Below are 20,228 nucleotides of genomic sequence, written 5' to 3' on the forward strand. Positions count from 1 at the left end.
GACTTCTTTCACTGGCACATGAGGCCTAGTAGACAGCGACCTTGTCACATTTGTTTCCTTCCCTAAGAGTCTGTGACTTTCTTTTACCTATCATATAAGCCCCACGCCATCAAATAAAGCAATACTTAACCTCAGGACTAATGACAGCAGGGGTCTAATAGTTCCCTGTTGAGGACAATGGCAGGGGTTGTTCTTTGCTGTCATAGGATGTTTAGGACCCTCTGGCCTTTATTCATTAGATGCCACATGAAACAACTATTTCTCATCATAGCTAAAGGTAGTATAGGGGCCAAAGTTGCCCCTCACTGGAAGCTATTACATTTGAAAGAGGAAACAACTCTGTAAGTCAGCTCTGCTGTACAAACAGCTCCAGAGGAAAAAACAGACATTAAGCACCACAGCTTCTGGAGGGCTGGGGTTTAGGATTAGATTTGAGGAATAGGCGAGAAACAGGGAGGAAAAGGTGAGGTGGCCCAGGATATAGAAGACAAAGGGATGTTTCTAGGAGATGCCCACTTGGCAGGCATGGAGCAAGCATGTAGGCAAGATGACATCCACTGTTCAAGTGTAACAATTAGTGCAGCTGAGATGGTTCTCAGGAAGGGAACAGACCAGTCAGATTGTGACAGACCTTCAATACAGCGACAGGAAGTTTCTGTGTCTCCACAGAAGGCTTCTGGCTAATCATGCCATGTAATGGGGGAGCTGAAGGGCTGCTGAGAGGAAATGAACCCTTTATAAAATATTTCATTTTGTGACAACCCTAACACGGAGGGTGAGGGGATTCTGTCAGATTTCAGAGATAAACTAAAACAGACTTTCTTGATTTTTTATTGGTATGTGACATAACTGACACGGTGAAGATATGCCTCTCACTGTCCCATTTTCTTTCCATGGCAACACAATGTGAAGCTACTTCAATGCAAGAGGAAGCAGTATAAACTGCATTCTACTAAATGTGTCTGATGGTGACAGACACTTTGCCTAATATTATCTCTATGTTCTACCCTAGATATATGTCATTTCAACCAACACACTCAGAATGCACTTCAACACTGGAAGGGGTCACCCACCATTGCTCTATAGTGATAATATTCACAATTCTCATCGACTGAAACAATCTACCCTGAGAAGTCTAGCTCAGAGTTCATTTCTTATAAAACATTCAATGACCACTACAGGAATAGTGATTTACTTTTCCCTCCAACTTTTCCAGAATCCTAAAGCTACTGCTAGGCCAATAGCCAGTGAGTGTGAAAAGTCAAGACTCAGGTGTGGGAGGACTGCATGTCCTATAGGGCAGAGAAAGACCCACATGACCCCTCATTCTATCATCATCAAGAGCTGGTCCTCAGAGAACCCAAGGCTGTCTCAGTATCCATCCTACCCTAAAGCATGATTCTGCAAGCAAAGTACACAAATGCTAAGCATGAAGAATGAGCTTTGGATGGGCCATCCATTGGTATAGAGAATTACTGTAATTATTATATAATAGGATTATATAAGCTTCAAATATGGCAAGCAAAAGAGCGAACGTGATCCATGAGGGAATCATTATAACCCCAAACACTGGAATTTAGAAGTAGGTGGCTGTCTCCAGGCCAGATAATGACTTTTCTTGGAAATGGAAATAACCAATAAGGTTCAAGGTCTCATCCATAAAGACAAGCCTTATCAACTTAATCCACACAGGATCCTAAAAGTTTTTCCTAGTTTGTATTCCCTAAATTATGAAATCTACTTTTCAAACACTGTCATATATTACTAAGAAAAAATTGATGCTCCCATAAAAAAACAACAAAAACCAAAACAAAACCTGTTTACTTTCCCAGCTCAGGGAAAATGTTATAGTTCAATTCTATTAGCGTTAAATTCTGTTTCTAATTTGGCCTCTCGTGTCCCCTCGTAACAATTAACAGCCCCTTTCAACATAACCACCTTCCAAACAACTCGAAACAATTCCTCAAAAATTTCTTTCTATTGGTAGGTTTGTTTTCTCCCTTTTTAAAGAGGGAAGAAAAAAAAAAACCAAGCTACTTCCTTTTCTGTTTTGTCTTTTGATAATGTTTTGCCTAAATATATTATATGAGATACTTCGGTCACCTAGAATAAACAAACAAACAAGTTTTAGGTCAAGGAGAAGTTATCTAAAAACTGTCAACATATCCACAAGCCCCTGTTTAGGGGGTACTGGAGGAAGTCACATGCAGAGTAGCAACCATGCTGAGGACTTCTCACACAGCATACTCATAAGCAGACCATTTAGTTTATATAAAGCTCTTCTGTGAGAATTAGAAGAATAAAAATTTACTCCATAAACTTTGGAAAATGTGAATGCTTCTGTGACTGCTGATTTTAGCTTCCAAGAAAGCACTGGGGAAACAATGGACAGTTACTTGTGGGTCTGTTTGTTTGTTTGTTTGTATTTTACCTTTTTGTGAAACCTATCAACTATGGCCACATTCCAGGCTTTTCTCAGACTGCCAATGAGGAAGGAAATCTGCTTTGAGGGGGATATCCTGTCCTCACTGCATACTTCAGTGCCAAGAAATGGCAGATCTCCCCAGACTCCAAGTTTATGTAATCTGTCTGCTTGGTCCAGACACAATGGCTAGGGTGGCCAGAAAGGTCACTGGCAGAGAGGGCAGGATTTCCTTCCCTGCAGGCCAATCAGTGTGTGGATAATGGTTCAGTCACAGCACAGTATTCAAGTAATGAGAAGAATGCTTTTTTAAGGTCTTTTCAGGACCAGTTAATTATCAATAACATTGTATAGACGTGTAGAAAAGATTCAGACACAATAGGGCTCCTCAAAAATTCATTTCTAATTCTAGGAAAGGGATGTAAAAGTACTTACAGTAGGAAGGAGGGAACAAAGAGGATGGTGAGAAATTATGTATTTTGCCTACACATTTGAATGATGATCATTTCTCTACCAAAATTCTCTACTAATATCCCCAAAACTTCAATGCTAACAGCTACGCACGCACACACACACACACACACACACCTTAAGGGGTTCTTGTCCTCCTCCTTCCTCATTACCCAGCTTCAATACCTAGAAACCTCTGTTCCTCCACAATCACAATCTAATTAGCTATTTTCCATTCTTTCTTTTTCTGCCCCCATCACTTCCAGCCCCTGCCACTAGTCCCTTAGTGCAGACCTCAGCACAAACCGTACTTTAACATAGTTACACTATATATATCTCCATCTTTCTAAATCAACTTTCACCCCAATACCACTCAGACCACTGCAATTCTTTAGCCTTCCATCAAGTAACAGCACTTCCATCAGTGCCCAGATAATGGCAGTCCCAACTTCCTAGCAAGGCTTGCTCCCTGTGCTGCCTGCCTATCCTCCTCTGACACTGACCACACCCTTCAACCTCAGCATAATGGCTCTCAGTCTCCTCCTACATACACTTTGGCCTTCTTTGCCTGAACCTTAGTTTCTGGGACTGAGTTGTTCTGCCTTTGCTCCTCAGAGTCTATTTCTTGTCTTTCCTCAAGTACATTTCCTTTGTAAACCTCCCTCTATTTTTCGATTTCCAAAGGCACGTCTAAACCACTGTAGCTTCAACACAGCATTCATTTTTACCTTGCCATAGGTTACTTCTCCTATAATACAATCTCAAAGACGAGACTCAGCTGTTGATTTGTTCAGACACTTCCATGTTTCTCACAGCAATCACTACCCACTTGGTCCAGAATCACCTACAACTCCTCAGGTTTCTAGTCTCATGGAACCCAACCACACAGGGGATCTGCATCTGCACAGCTCTTCGAGGACTGTGAGACAAACACACTTTTTAAGAACCACGTCCTACACTACTCAAGATTTCAATATTGCTCACAGGAAGTGCTGAACACAGTGGCTGACAAGACACCTGGACTTTACAAACCACAGGGCACAGATATTTTTATGAAACGATGGGAAAGAATAGGGCCTGCCTTCCGTGAGGCTATGAAAGGTTCACAGTAGCAAGACAAAGCTGCACTGTAAGGAAAGAGGATGTACAAAGGACCATTTTCCTGAGCCAAAAGTGATGACATCATCAAAGGTGATGTTTGAGAAACAAAGCCCAGTTATGGGCACTAATTATCCAGTTTCTATAACTTCCATTTAGAAACATTAACTCCAACAAATAAGGGTAGATTTGAGAGAACAAGAGGATAAATCAGGGAAAGAGAAAAAGCAAAGCAAAGTTATGATGGGATTATGACCAAGAAATAAGTACTTTTTGAAGAGAAGTAAGGAAAAAGACAAAGATAATAACAATTTTAACAACTAATACTTATCTGGCACTTTTGCTATATAAGAGGCATCCTACCTATTCCCCAAAGATTTGCAAGTAAATCCCCAGATGAAGATTAAAGGTAATTTAGGTTTCTACTGCTGTGATAAAACACCAAGACCAAAAGCAACGTGAGGAGGAAATGATTTCAGCTTACAACTATATCACTGAGAGAAGTCACAGCAAGAGCTCAGACTAGGACCCCAAAAGCAGAAATTGAAGCAGAGGCCACAGAGGAATGCTACTTGCCATTCTGCTCCTTCTCATGGCTTGCTCAGCTTGCTTTCTTACACACCTGCCCAGGTTCTGGCAGCACTCACACCAATGTTAACCAAGAAAATGCTCTACAGACTTATCCATAGGCATTCTGAATGGAAGCAGTTTCCTCAATTAAGTTCTTCTTCTCAGGTAACTCCAGCTTATGTAAAGTTGACAAAAACAATAACAACACAAACCAGGACAGGTCTGCATGGGTCAAATGCACAGGAACAAAAAGAAGTTGGTTCCAAAACTAGAGTACAGAGTCAAGACTATTTGGCTCAATGACTTGGCTCTAGTGCCTAAACCAAAGCTTTTAAATAATGTGAAACTCAGATCAAGAAAAAAAAAAAAAAAAAAGTAGTGAAAATTAATATAAGGGGCACACATAAGGAAATTCAAAAGGAAACATGGGAAACAAAAGGGATTCAAAAGAAAACAAAGGAGCTGGGGGGACACCCCGGTTGAGAGCACTTGTAGAGAACCCAGGTTCACTTGCCAGTACCCACAAAGTGGGTTCACAACCACACAATTCTAGATCCTGAGCATCTGATGCTTTCTTCTCCCCAAGTGAACCATACAACCACATACATACATGTACACAAAACGCTCAGACATTTAAAAAGAAAAAAGATAAAGGAAAAGAGAAGTTGGTAATGGAGCACACATATATGCCTTTAATCCCCGCATCCAGAGGGAGAGGCAGTGGATCTCTCAGAGTTTGAAACTAGCCTGGTCTACTGAGCTAGTTCCAGGCCAACCAGGACTATACAGTGACATTTTATCTCAAACAAAAACATAAATAATATATAAATAAAAGAAAAGGGCAGAGACAAGAGGAAAAAGCGAATGAATAACAGGATAAACAATGAAGATAGCTAGTTAAGGCTAGTATAGTTTATTTTACCACCATATTTCTAAATATAATGCTGTGTTTGGCGCAAAGAGTGAGCAATTTGGTTAGGAAAGATTTGAAAACTATATTTCAATGCTTATTCTTGGAATACCCCTTGTGCCCACATGTAATTACCACAAAAAGAGGGGCTGGGAGTGACTAGGTCTGACCAAAACCCACATTACATTATGGAACAAAGGTACCAATTTACCCCTCACCTCAGAATCTTAACTTCAGTATAAAGCACAGTGCTGGGGCATTGTTTAAAAACAAATGTTCTTTCACAGGAAGAAAGTTAGTGGAAATGAGATAACCAAGTTATATGGTTTCCCTATGAAGGGCCCCTTGCCATATAAAACTAAAACTTTACATTGAATAATGGAAAGTTCTAAGAAAATCAAGAAACTAAAGAAAAAGCAGTATATGAAAATTTGGGCCATCTGCCAGATTTAGTATCTGCTATTTCTACCCTTCCCCCACCCACAAATGTACGGTGATTTGCCAAACAATATAAGACAAAAGAAATGAAGGCAGTCATTTTTCAAGGGCACTTTTTTTCCTGGTTCAGCCTTTCCTTCTTTTCATCATTACATCTATCACAAATACTTACACACTCTCCTAACAAACACTAAAATTAAATGAAACTTAAAAACAAAAACAGTCACCTTGAAAACACACAACCTTGAGCAAGCATACCAAAGCTGGGTTCCAGGGAAAAAGGAAGCTCTGAATTCATCTCCCACCTCCCAAGGATAGTCAGACCTGAAGTCTTTACAAGTATCTCAGTATCTATAGCTACCAGCACGATTAAGGGCCTTCTGCAGTTCCTGGAACCAAGCCCACTACTGAAGGAACACTGCCTTCTCACACAATATGTTGCCAATACATCACCAAAAAGTCCAAAGCACTTAAAACACTAATTTCCTTGAGAGAAAGAGAACCATCCCAGCTCCAGCTGTCTCCCCAGGATCTGCTACCACCACCAGCACCCCCACAATCTGCTGCTCTTCTATGGACCAATGCTTGTTCTCTATGAAGAAAACAAAACAGGATTCCTAAGGAAAGTGTCTGGAGACTCTGAACCAAACTGAAAACATCACATGCACCTGCAGTTCTTTGGTCACGACGACGACTCACAACCATCTAAGTGACTGTGGCAAGCTGGCAGTCTACAGATTGCTACTTTTCTTTTTAAGAAGCAGCGGACAATACAAGCTAATTCTCTGAGAATGTAGTGAATTTACTTCATAAATACACTTTTCTATTGCTTCCTAAACACAGCTTTATTTCACTGCGTTCACCATCCTTCAGACTTGTTATCCATTCCAAATAGCGCCTTTCATGCTGAGTTGAAGATTAAATAACTTTTTTAAAAAATCTTTTTCTTCCGTGAATGAACTTTCCAACTTGCTTAATTCCCTCCCAGACATCTGCTTTCTGATGAAACCCAGGAGCCTTCGAGTAGAACAGTCACTGTGTGGTCTTAAAAGAGCCACATGCATGAATCTCTCTTGCAATATACACTCCAAATTTGGAAAGAAAATTTCTTGGAGCTATTTGACGTAACATTCTATAAAAATGATCCAAGGGATGACACATTTTACAGCTCCACATTTCATTTACAGAAACAAGTCCAAGTATAAATTTCTTAACACCACGAAGAAAAAAAAAATATCCTCTGCTCCAACACAGTTGCAGAAATGACATTTGGGGTTATCCTAATAAAACAACTAGTCTCTGCTGCCATCTAGAGGTAAAGACTGTGTAGTGAAATCAGCCGATAAAGCCCAACTTTGGAATGTCTTTAAGCTGTAAGTCATTCTTCTTCACCAATACACATCGGTACTGCTGAGCCCCACCATCGCCATGTTTGATGTTATGTGGGTGTTGCAGACAGAGACCTGTGGTGCTCATGAAATTCACCTACTCTCAGACACTCATCTTCAGCTCTAACACAGTATCTGGGCATGCCATGCACTTTAATCATAAAGGATCTAATGAATATCCTGCCAGGTGACCACTGGACCAAGAGGCTCTGCACTCTCATGGGGCTACATTTCCCCACCTCCCACCTCTCATTTATATCTATAGTAGCTTCAGCGTCAGCAGTTCCTCTCTAAGAGCGCAGACTACCCTTACCTGTATCAGAACAGATGGATTGAAGACGTGGTTTCTACACACGGCTACAGAGCAACTTAAATGAACACCCACCAAGGACTCTGGGTGCTAAATTACAGAAAACTTCTGTAATTCTTGACAAAGTTAAGGGGCTTCACAGAAACCTTTTCTGGCAAGGCTAAAACGGATTTCAACTGAAGCTTCTGTTGTTCGTGGTTAGACATTTGGGAGGACATTCATAGAAATGTCCTTATCACTGAGATTTTTCCTTTTTCATGTCTTAACAGTTTAGTATAGCATCTTGTAATTGTATGTTTTCAGAAAGTGTTGAGAATGACAAAAAACACTTACAATACCACTAACCTGAGCAGACACTAGTACCATAGATCCTTGTTCAACTGCAGCAGCAGTGGTTCTCAACCTGTGGGTCTTGATTCCTTTAGGTGTAGAACAACCCTTTCACAGGGGTCATTTAAGACCATCTGCATATCAGATATTTAGATTATGACTCATAAGAGTAGCGAAATTGCACTTATGAAGTAGCAATATTATGTTTGGGGGGTCATCATAACATGAGGCACTGTATTAAGGGGAGGCAGCATTAGGAAGGTTGAGAACCACTGATTGTGCATCCCTAACCTAAAATTGAATGTTATAAGTCTAATTTCTTAGTGCCATTATAATGTCCTAAATGGACATTCTGAACCTGATCTTATGACATGACGTAACATTGACATGTAGTAGTCAATACACAGTTACACTGAAAGTAATATATAAAATTATACTCATTCTATTTGTGATATATATGAAACATATATGGCTTTTGTGGTTAGATGTATATCTCATTGTATATATGCAGATAAGTCTCCAAAATTCAGACATTCAAAATACTTCTGATTCCCAGTGTTTCAGAGAAGTCAGGTTTTTTTTTCCTCATACATAAATATTAAAGTGTGCATGCCTTAAATCCAGCTTCTTAAAATTTCTGTAGAAGCATTTCCCTATAATTTCAAAAGCATTACTATGTAATGACAGCATACTGCTTCTATATTATCAGGCTCTAATTCATTTACCACATCCTCATTATTAACAATTTGTTATCTATGTTCACTTTTTCTAATTAATGCAAAAATAACTACCTTTACCCATCTCTCTAGTTATTTCCTAGAAAAGGTCTCTAACTTTAAAAAACAAAAACAAAAACAAAAACTAAGTCAAGGGGATGCATTTTAAGGTACTTGATAACACAGTGCCAAGGTGTTCCTTCCTGCATTTGGACATTGATTGTTGTTGTTGTTGCTGTTATTTAAAATAAACAGCAAGCACCTGCCTCCCTGAGAGGCAAGAATGTAGGCACAGCATGTCAGTGCTAGATGAGACCAAGAAGCCAAGACAGGACCTGTGAGACTGGAATGGGACTATCGCCATCTCACCTGGCAAGTTTAGATTAACACCAGAAAGGTAGTAAGACTATTAAAGCCAAATACCCTGTACCTACATACAGGAAAACTTGACTACACATAGCAAAAAAAAAAAAAAAAAAGTATATTCCCAATATGGTTTATCCTTCACTGAAGGAAGCCAGATCTGTGCAGCACTTATATTTGAAAAATCTATTTATGTGTTTGCTTTGAATGAGTGAATGTTACTACTAAATTAAACTCTAACTACTTGCACTGGCATCTGAAGGTCATATTTGTACTCCCTTACAAAAAAAAAAAATTCTAAAACTCTATATTAAGTCTCATTAGCAATTCCAGCAATAAATGTCTAAACCGCTTCCCATCAAACACCTTCTACCCGTCTAGTTCAGTAGGCTTCAAACTCTGTTATGATCCACAAGTCCTAAGAACAAATACAGGCTACAGCTAGTATCTGAGCATGTGTATGCACGTACACACATACTCACACACACATATAAACTGAAGTATATTAACACAGTATTTGTCATATCAGAGGCACAGTAACATTCGGTACTATGCATTCCAGTCTACACTCTTCTACTTTATTTTACTTAATTATTTATAGAGAGAGGTACACCTAATGTACTTTTTAAATCAAATAGTGATTTAGGAGTAAAAAGCTCAATAGCATCAGGCTATATTTTTGGGATAATGGAATAAGATGAGAATCATATATAGTATATTTTAAGGTAAATATAAACGTAAATATACAAAGGAATTTCAATGTACTCAATCAGTACAATAAAAATGTTAAAGGATGAAGAATAATTATAAGATAGTCTCTCACAAAAATAGTACTAGAAATCTACAACAAATGAATACAATGAACTTTTAAGATATTTAACAATATTTACATGTATGAACTCAAAACAAGAAAAGAATGATGTGACTGAGGGAGTGGGGTAATCAGCCCAGGCAGGAAGACTGCTACAAGCTCAAAGTAAACCTGCCTGGGGACATGGGGAGCTTCACACGCGGCTGGGATACAGTGTGTGAGACCTAGTCTTAAACACACTACACCACCACCACCAAACAACAAAAGCAAACAAACATGAATATATATCTTAGAATCAGCATGATTGTAAGAGGTCCACAGTGTTGAAAACTTCCCATCTATTGCCAGCAAGTATTCTTAAACATTATCATTTCTCCCTTTTTAAAAAAAAAAAAAAAGTGGAAAAAATAGTTCTTAGCAATATGTATAACTTTCTGCTAATCCACTCCTTCAGCCTACAGACCACTCAGGTTATGTAACTCCTTCCAAAGTCCTCCTTATGTTAACCAATAAGCAAATGCTGCCTCTGCAATGTACCCATCTCCCACCTCAACTTCTTCTACATCCTTTCGTAAGCAGCCTAATTTGAAGCACTCAGTTTCTCAACTATAGTTGATGGTTTCCTGCATAAAGGAAATTAGCAAAAGCACTCATCTTATTACCAACAGCAGTTTCCTATCTGAGGTCTTTAAGGGTCCACTCAAATGCTACTTTCTTCATGAAGCTCTTAGACACAGTTCAAATTAAATCTTTCTCTGGAAACTGCTCTCTGACAATAGTTGAGATACTACCCTTGTTTATCACATGCTAATCAGCAGGAAAAACCAGGCTTACTCTGTGTTTATACACTATGACTAAAAGCACACTTACACAATGAGTTTGCAGAAAGAATTTCCTGAAATATCTTCCCTCAAACTGACTATCTTAAATCCAATAGATCCCCAGAACCTAGTGCTTTCAAAGTCAATCCCCCCAAACTAACTACATGTCTTGAAAAATGACCATCTTCTTCTAAATGTACCAATAACTCCCTTTTGTCTTTGTTGTTGTTGCTGTTGTCTGATTCAAGATCAAGGGAGTATGCAAGCAGAGAATTCCAACAAGGATCCCTAAACCCAAATCTACAGGCTTCAGTAGACTTTCCACCAAAACACCCTTGGGACCTGTGGATAAGTCTACTCATCAAAATGACTGCGAGAAATTACACATCATAAGAACTGTCACCTCTAACACTTTCCTCCACATAAAAGGGAAAAGGTAAGTCATACCTATGCAGTCTCCTGGAAGATTCATCTCCAGAAATATCTGGTAAGCTCCAATCACCACCATAGAAGGCCAGAGAAGAATGGCCATCCATCAAGGAAATAGCAAAGCAGCAAGCTATCCTATGGCTCACAGGTTGATGGACCTGGTAAAGGGCATGCTCAAAGGAACAGCACACGCACAATTTTCAACTCTCTACGTGAGCATATATACACAACGAAAGCACACCTGCAAACCAGACTCCCCATGACATTCTTAACCTAACTCAAGGATAGACTGTAGCGTCACGCCAAGACAAGACTGGACTCTACTACAGCTCAAGAGCTTTATGTGAGCAAAGAAGTAGTCCTTCATTCTACAGAACTGTACCACATAATCGCACTGCCTAAGATAATGTACTAGCAAGAATTTCTAACTTGCTTCATCAAAGTAGAATGAGTTCCATCAAAATGGCGTTCAATTCAAATCAAAGTTTAAGGTCTAAAAACCATCATTTCTGTATGACTATGAGAAAGAAAAGAAATTCTTAGCTATAAGGAGGAAGACACAACACTGCTTATGTCCTTGATGTGACCTACCCGACAATCACTGAGGTGTGCATACTTGACTGCTAGCATTTAGCCCCTCTCCTATTTTTGTAGCAGATTTCCTCTCCTAAAGATGAAGTCATAGAATCATATTGCTTGGTATGCAAAACAAGTCTTTAGATTAGCACTGTGGCTTTCTATAGTAGTCAGAGTATACCAGAAGCAATGGTCACTACTACAGATACTTTAGAGGAAAAAATAAATCATTGTTCTGAGTTCTTAAAAAAAGGGCAATAAGTTATCATCTCAGGCATCATTATTCACATCCCTTCCTTCAATGTTACACAAAAATATTTGGCAGATTCAACAAAAGCTTTGGACCAGGAGCCAAGGAGGACAACAGTAACAGAATACTGCATTCAGTCACCACAGGATATATACAGAACCTTGGCAATAACACCAAGTCACTTGTTTTGTTTTGTTTTGTTTTTTTAATCTCACTCAAAGTTGTATCACTGAATCAAGAGAAAGGAGTCAGTGTGGACACAGTGGCACAATGACAGTTTTAAGATGAGGCATTTTTGACTAAATACATTTCACAACTTCCTAAATCCTCAGGGTTTGAGGGGTGTCAGTGATTTCTTCAGCTCATCACTGAACATGAGAGGCCTGGGCCTGGAAGACATTCTCCTGGCTGCGCACTACACTTCAGCCTCTGAGCAGAGGCAAAGGAACCAACTGGCATTCCCAGCATTCCCAGTACTCAGCTATCTAATCTGTTTCAATGCGTACACTGTATATAACACCCCAGGGCCATTTAATAAGGAGAGGGGTGGAGAGAGGGAGGCAAGGAGGAAGTTGGGCAGCACTGTTATGCAAGCTAAGGAGGGATGGTGGACAGCAAGTGACAGAGGGAGACTGTGGGGAGGACCAACAAGTTATGGGAGGAAAACAGAAACGTCAAAGTTAAAGCAGGAAGTGAATAGAAAAGAGACTACGAATGAAGGTGAAGAAGCTCTGACACCGAAAGCAAGACACACACACACAGCAGCCTGGGAAACTGCATCTCAAGCACATTCAAGATGAGAAGAGTTAGAGAAAGGCCATTCAATCAAGACACAGGTGAGATATTAAACTAGGCTTAGAGACAGCAGTAAAGTAAGGTAGGGAAGGTAGTGGTTTTATGCCTGGGAACCATTCATTACATTATGCTAATGGAAAGATAAAACACTGCAATTCCTAGAGTGAAAAACAAAATGATCAGAAGGAAGCATAAAACAAGCTGGGCATGTGCCTACAATTCTACCAGTCTGAAGCAGAGACAGAAGGATCATGAATGTGAGGCCAGTCTGAGCTGTTACATTGTCTCCCCAGACACTACACCAAAAACAGGTCTGAGGCTACAACTTTGGTACAGAGAGAACATTGTCTAGCATTCACAAGGCCACAGGTACAATTCCCATCAACACATACAAACCCCATGAAATAGTAAACTGGAGAGGTAGTTCAACAGTTAAGAGCACTGGTTTCTCTTCTGGAGGATTCCCAGCACCCTGGCGGCGACTCACAACCATCTCTAACTCCAGTTCCAGGAGATTCTCACAGCCTCTTCTGGCCTCCATTGGTACTGCACACATGGTGAACAAATATACATACAAGCAAAACATCCATACACATAAAAACAATATAAACTAGATTTTTTTTTAGTAGGAAAAAATAACATATATACTATCAATAGTCTCAGAAAAAGTGCCCAGGAAAGTTTTTCCTTGAAAAGTAACACAAAATACCTTATATATTGAAGTTTTTTAACATTTTCTACCATGCTGGAACTTTCCCAAGTAAGTTTTATGTCAAGATGACATAAATTCATGAGCAAGTTTAAAAAAAAAAAAAAAAAAAAAGGAACGTGACACTGTTTTTGTGTGCTGTGTAAAGATTATCCTGTGTTACTTAAATGATACCTTCTCTGCCCTAATGAACTTTCAATTTGCATACAGCATTGTAATGCTTATGTCAAAAATTTCCTGTCTCAAGTTTGTGTAAACAATACTTAGCATTTATTCTCTACCTTGTTAATAAAAGCTGATCAGCCAATGGCTGAGAGAAGAACAAATGAGGTGGGACTTCCGCCAGCCAGGGGAAGAGGGGAGAGAGAAGATAAAACAGATTGAGCCAGGAGAAGGGCAAGAGGATAGATCATGGGAAAATACATCTGAAGCCCAGAGTCAGACCAGTACTAAAATGCAAGTATCTTGGGGCTTTTGGCAAGGAGGTAGCCAGATTAGTTTAGAAGATTAAAATAGATCAATGACCACCCAGGTATTTCGGTAAAGCTTAATTAAATAAATCTTGGTCTCTCTGTGTCATTATTGGGAAACTAGAATAAAGAAAAACAGCTGCTGTATTACTGCATACATTTATATGCATATTAATTGTTACACTAAAATAATTATGGCCCTATGATCACTAGCAGTAATTCACTTTCAAGTTTTCTCATTAAGACAAAGGTCTTACAAAATGTTCCATTTTAACAACAGCCTTACCAATTACAACACAGGCTCACTCCAAGATATATCTAGGGCATAATGTACAATGCGACTAAGAACTGAGCAGGACTAGGATTTCAACAACATAGTGTTTGGCAAACAAAGCAACTGAAACAGAATCCTGCCACCCCAGCATAACCCTTCTGAAGAAATCTGGCAATTTTGAAGGGTAAAAAAAAACGAGAAATAAAAGAAGCTATCCTACATGGAAGTGGGAGAACAGCTTGCTGGGAAGAATGTGCTTCACAGGAGTGGAAGGGAATGAGAGCGGTAACATAACAAGGGTAAAGTGGACATAGACAAAGTGCCATATACACATGTGAAATGGTCAGAATTTCTAAATCGCTAAAGGAAACTGTTCTAAAACTCTAGAGTAACCAGGAATAAAAATTGTGAAACTCCTAAAAACTGATAGTTTCATGCTAGAGTCCTATTGTTCTTTGTTTATTCAGCTTTGGTGATCTCTGAATTTCTACTCTTAACTTTTTGAAATCATATCTGATTTTAATCAGAATGTCATTGGTCTAGTATCTAACAGAACTATGGACCAAATACTAGGGTAACTAATAAAAACCAGTTTTCTCTGAGCTATATTTCAAATCCTTCCAAAGAAACCTACAGCTTAAAGCCTGCATTTGGGTGGGAGCAGCATCTGCAAGCTAAGTAGGCCGGAATTTGGCCTAATAGCTCAGCTCATTTGACATTCAGGTTAAGAATAATTGTGATAATTATATATGTTGAAAGAAATGAAAGTAAGACTATTTTATGGTAAGAAATTTACATAAACTCAAATTTCATTGTTTATAACATTGTATTAGAGCATAGTTACATTCATTTATTTACGTATGTATTGTCTGTATCTACTTTTACACTAAAATTTTCAAAGGTGAGTAATTAAAACCTAACGATTGGATCTGTAAAGCTTTGGTATGTATAAGAGTAGAGTACTACTGAATAAATAAAAACATACAAGGGAAGAAGTGTGCTAACCACTGGGTAGTATGAACTAGACTAACAAGGAACTCAGAAACAGAATGTTTAACCACACTACTGTCACCTAATTTCTCAAAACAACACTTGCAACTCAAGAATTCAATTTATCATTCTATAAAAGCTGATAAAAGTAAGAAAACTACATTTTAAGATGTTTGTAAAATGTTTAGAAAATGTCTAACATCTAAGCACTCAATGTCGGACGATTAGATCAACAGGTCAAAGGTAGGGTAAAGTGCCCCATGACAATAATCCCAGCAATGGGCAAACTGAAGCAAAAAACCTTCTAATTCAAGACCAGCCTGGGCTAGACAGTGAGATCCTTCCTCAAGACAAAGACAAAACCAATACAAAATGTCACAGGATTTGCAGTACAAAATAATGATATGTATGTTAAACACGAGAGGAAATGAAAGGCCGTCCATATTTATTAGGGGCATTCTTCATGAAATTCATGAAGAATGAGTTTCAAAATTATAGCAGGAAATGTATGTATGATATGTACATCTGTACTTTGACTTTCTTAAACTGTTGTCAAGACTCATTAATTTAATATTTGTAAGAATTGTGGGTATGTTATCAAGTCTCCTAGGTTATTTAACAGCCCATCTAGTAGTTTTCAAATATAGGCTATGATTGATAATGTAGCCTTTTTCTTTTCTTCCTTTTCTATTTATTCATCCTGAATTTTGCCCTTAAACAGTCTGTCATATTATTTGGATCTTTACTAAGCACACCAATACATATATCCAATAATGTAAACAGATGTTTTTCTCTCACTAATTCTGTGTCAAAAAATGGGTGACCTCAATAAATAATCTTGAAAGCATCATGCTCTGAATTGGTTCTCTATGAGTACTGTCAACATCTACAGAGAATATTCCAAGCTTGAACATACAACACAGACGATGTTTCATGATGGTGTACAATACCTGTACATTAAATTATATCACAACAGTCTAAGTTTGGTGGAAAAGGTAAACAACAAGACAAACAAGCTATTCACTTAACGATCCTCAATGCTCCCCCAACTCATTCCAGAGGAAATTTAACATCAATAAAGCAACATGATTTGAACAACACCTACAATGCTCTTCTCTGCAATCACAAAAAGAATCAATCATTCACTCTAGGCCATCCATAGAAGCTGTCACCTGTATAAAGTACAGCCTCAGTTGCAAGTCAAAAGTCTATTTATTCCCCTTTATGACACAACTTATAACACTGAATCAAGTTGAGCATGATCGTGAGCACTTACAATCCAACACTCAAGAGACCTCGAGTTTCAGGCTACCAGTCTGGGCTACAAAGTAAAATCCCATCTTCAAATAAAAAAATAAAATAAATTTAATAAAGATTAATTAGACATTATTGTAACACTTAGGATTTTAACAACTCTTCCATGAAAGTAAGCATCTGTAGAGGCATAAGGTCTCCAGTCAAGATAAGGTTATAAAATATTAACAATTTACTAATAAAGACTAACAAAGTTTACTAATAAAGCCTACATACAAAATCACTACTCTGATCCTCAAGAATAAAGCAAAGGATGAAGAAAACCTAAGCTCTGCTCACATGGAGCTTACAATCCCAGTGCCAGGAGACAGTGATTTAACAACGCAAGCAGCAGCCAGTGCTAAGTGACCTGCCAACAATCAGAAGTGCACCCAAAGCACTATTCTAAGCTACCGAGGAGTACCTTCTCATGGAGGTGATGATTCTGCAAATCATATGTACATTGCCTGCTATAATTTTGCTGGTTATCCATGAGTTTCATGAAAAAAAAATACCCCTAATAAAAGTGGGAGACCCTTTCATTTCCTCTCTTGTGTTTAACAGACATCTAAACTGAGTTTCTATGTGTCTTAGTTAGGGTTTTACTGCTGTGAACAGACACTATGACCAAGGCAAGTCTTATAAAGGACAACATTTAATTGGGGCTGGCTTATAGGTTCAGAGGTTCAGTCCAGTATCATCAAGACAGGAACATGGCAGCATCCAGGCAGGCCTGGTGGAGGAGGAGCTGAGAGTTCTACATCTTCATCTGAAGGCTGCAAACAGAATACTGACTTCCAGGTAGCTAGGGTAAGGGTCTCAAGCCCATGGCCACAGTGACACAACTACTCCAATAAGGCCACACCTTCTAATCCTGCCACTCCCTGGGCAGAGCATATACAAACTACCACACTATGTTAACAGCCAGTTACTAGAATCAGTAGGACAGCAAGGAACAGCTACTACAAAAGCCTGAGACAGAAGGAATGGAGCCTGTTGAGCAATAGAATGAGTGAGGACCAGTGTTACTGAGCCAATAAACAGTGAGGACTAGCAGGTTTGGAAAATAATCATCCATGGAATGAGATGTGCTATGAAAGCTGTAGAGATTTAACCAAGTTTATGCTGAATTCTCTGGTAACTGAGGGGCAAATATTGACGCTGAGACCTCTATTTTGAGGTTACTACAGTGATTAAAACAATTTAGAAGAGCATATATGTCAACAGAGTAAAATGCAAAGAAAAACTCAGGATACCCTCTGGAAAGTGACATAGCAGGACCGGAGATGTGAGAAGTAAAGGAAATAAAGAAACACAGCAGTATCCTACCAAGCTTGTGTGAGACTGATGGGTTGTGGGGACTGACACGTGTAAGTGTAGAGAAAAGGCAGGTTTACAATGATATTCTTACTAAGTACAGAATACTTTAGAAGCCATCCAGCTGTTTGAACTTTGAGAATAAATCTCGTTAGGATTATATCTCAATTACTGACAAAAAGATAAAGCATAAAGTTAAAGCTGCTTATTTAGTTCTAAACAAAATCAGACTGAGAGTCAAGAGGTAGTTCGATAATAATGTGTACAAATCATGTACCTTTTAAAATCAATAATGGGTTTGCTTAGAGATGGGGTTCTTGCCTTTGGTCATAATAACTATCATGAGAAATACAAGAGCACAGACTGATTTCAGATCATCTGATTGTGAAGGAGAGCTACCTTGCTCGACAGGAGAATCCCAAACTAATCTCTTAGCTAACCTCTTAATCTCAGTGGTTCTGTTTCCTCCTGTATACAACAGGAATCAAAATAACTACTTCTCTGTACACAAAATAATAATCTAGGACTCATAAAGCAGCCAAAACAATACATGACAGTGACAGGTAGGCTGAAGCAGGAGAACTGAGAGTTTAAGAATTTAGATCATAGTAAGGGCTCAACTAATGAAAACCGGCATTGCTACCCACTGTCTCCTGGTATTTCTGAACATTCCTGTTTTCTTGTTAGGAGTATGGTGAGAGGGGACATCTAAGACTCAGAATGAGGTGCTGAATCATTTGAAAAACACCCCTCAAACCATGTGGACACTGAGAGCTGTAGATTCCCAAGGTCAAGTTAGTTTTGTTTATTTTTACCCTACTTTTAGTTTCCTACTTCTGTCGCCCCTACAGTTATTCTACATCCCTAGTCTAGTCTCAACCCTGGGATCCAGACTCCCACTCTCCACTGGTCTGACACTCTTCTTCCCCCCCCCCACCCCCCCAGTCACAAAAATCCATGCTGTAACTTTCAGTTTCACACTGAGAAATCGCCTAAACATGTCAGCTCCATCGGTGTTTATTACCATGTGATGGTTCTGAGGTCAAAATAATTGGAACTCTGACACTGACCCTATCATCAAAAACTATGGACAGGCAGACCTTGGATTCTTGAAGAGTGACTTGAGACAGTAACAATAGAAGTTGCTATTGCATGTTAAGTCTTATGGGACTTGAAATGTTCAAGGCCACTCTGGGGGAGTTACTTAGCGTTACTTTACTTGAAAATAAAATGCCTAATGCACCCAGAATGGGTACACATAGCACAGCATAATAAAAACTGTTAGAACTGTTTTAACTCAGTTTTGTTTCTGAAACGAACTAAGTGAACTATGTAAATGGTGATCACATTCCTTATCTGTAAAGTAGAAGAGTGAAGCCCCTTGCTGGCTCAAACTACTTCTCTGTACACAAAATAACACCCTATATTAATATTTTGTACATATACTACACGCCAAAAAATTGTGTTGTGCTATAAAATTTTATATTAACTTCATCTTCCAATTTTTTGAACAGACATAATTACTCTTTTACACGTGGGGAAAAAGGAAAAAGGTCACCTAGTTCATACTGGTGACCACTGAGCATAAACGGTCTATCTAATCTCAAGAAAAAAGTAAAAAGCATAGAAACTCAGAGCTTAAAAAGCAGCCCTTTCAGACTGGCAGACGACGACAGGGTCACTCTCGTTTCACGTGTGACAGAATGTTGTCCCTCCCCAGTTCCCGCGCCGCCCGGTGCTCCCTCGGCTCCGCGCCTCACCTCCGGGCAGACCGCCGCGACTGCCACACGCGGGCAAGGGAGCTGAGGCGAGGACCAGGGGAGAAGGAACGTGGGAGGCGGGCGAGAGCTTACCTGGGCTGCTGGCGGCTGCTGGCTGGTTCTCCCACCACTCGTCTCCCAGATCGTCTGCCATCCCCGTGAGACCGGGACGCGAGCTGACAACCAAGTGAAAGCAAACCGGCCGACTGCAATGCTGGGTTCTGCTTCTGAGTTGGCGTTAGCAACGCTACACGCGGAAAACCAAAGAACGCCGTCGCCTGCGCCCCTGGAGATGACGTCACAGACACCACGCCCCTCCAGCTGCGGAAGCCAGGGGTGTCGCCGTTTCCACACAGGCTCAGGAGTTCAAGATCGACCTAGAAACACTAAATAAATGCTCTAATGAGCAAAAGCATACAAACAGAAGGTTATCAGCGGTTTTTGGTCTTTCCTTTAATATCTTTAAGTGTTTTGCTTTGGTTTATGGACGAAAGCAGATGTCGAAAGTGCAAGAACTGATGCTAAGGCGATTTTTCTTTGCCCAATTTCAAAGAACTTGCACCGCGGGAGGAGACCCGAGCACGTGGATGTGTTTTCACTGGGTTGTCAACGTTCTGGCGTTCAGGCGCCTGTGCAGTTTGTCCTTAAAAACGCACCTGGGAGTTTCTGACAGAGAATGTCAGAACTTCCTTGTCCATGTGAACGCTGCTCTTTTCCTACGACTTAAGAGGGACGAGT

The 20,228-nt window shown here is 39.5% G+C and overlaps 2 protein-coding genes across 3 annotated transcripts in view; one reads left to right on the forward strand and one right to left on the reverse strand.

Annotated features, from left to right (window-relative positions):
* The window catches only part of Filip1l (filamin A interacting protein 1 like), an 86,043-nt gene extending 74,961 nt beyond the window's left edge, over positions 1–11,082 (forward strand). Inside the window, exon 5 of the mRNA XM_076943030.1 lies at positions 10,876–11,082. Coding sequence (XP_076799145.1) covers positions 10,876–11,067 — 192 coding nt within the window. The 3' untranslated portion in view covers positions 11,068–11,082. The remainder of the gene's footprint in view (positions 1–10,875) is intronic.
* Positions 1–19,782, reverse strand: part of Cmss1 (cms1 ribosomal small subunit homolog) — a 302,972-nt gene extending 283,190 nt beyond the window's left edge. The window contains exon 1 of one of the 2 annotated variants that reach the window (XM_034514829.2): positions 19,584–19,782. In XM_034514829.2, coding sequence (XP_034370720.1) covers positions 19,584–19,644 — 61 coding nt within the window. In that variant the 5' untranslated portion in view covers positions 19,645–19,782. The remainder of the gene's footprint in view (positions 1–19,583) is intronic. The other variant, XM_076943033.1, reaches the window with a different exon arrangement.
* Positions 19,783–20,228: the final 446 nt, after the last annotated feature.

Source organism: Arvicanthis niloticus, chromosome 12 (assembly GCF_011762505.2).
Source record: "Arvicanthis niloticus isolate mArvNil1 chromosome 12, mArvNil1.pat.X, whole genome shotgun sequence".
NCBI classification, from domain to species: Eukaryota; Metazoa; Chordata; class Mammalia; order Rodentia; family Muridae; genus Arvicanthis; species Arvicanthis niloticus.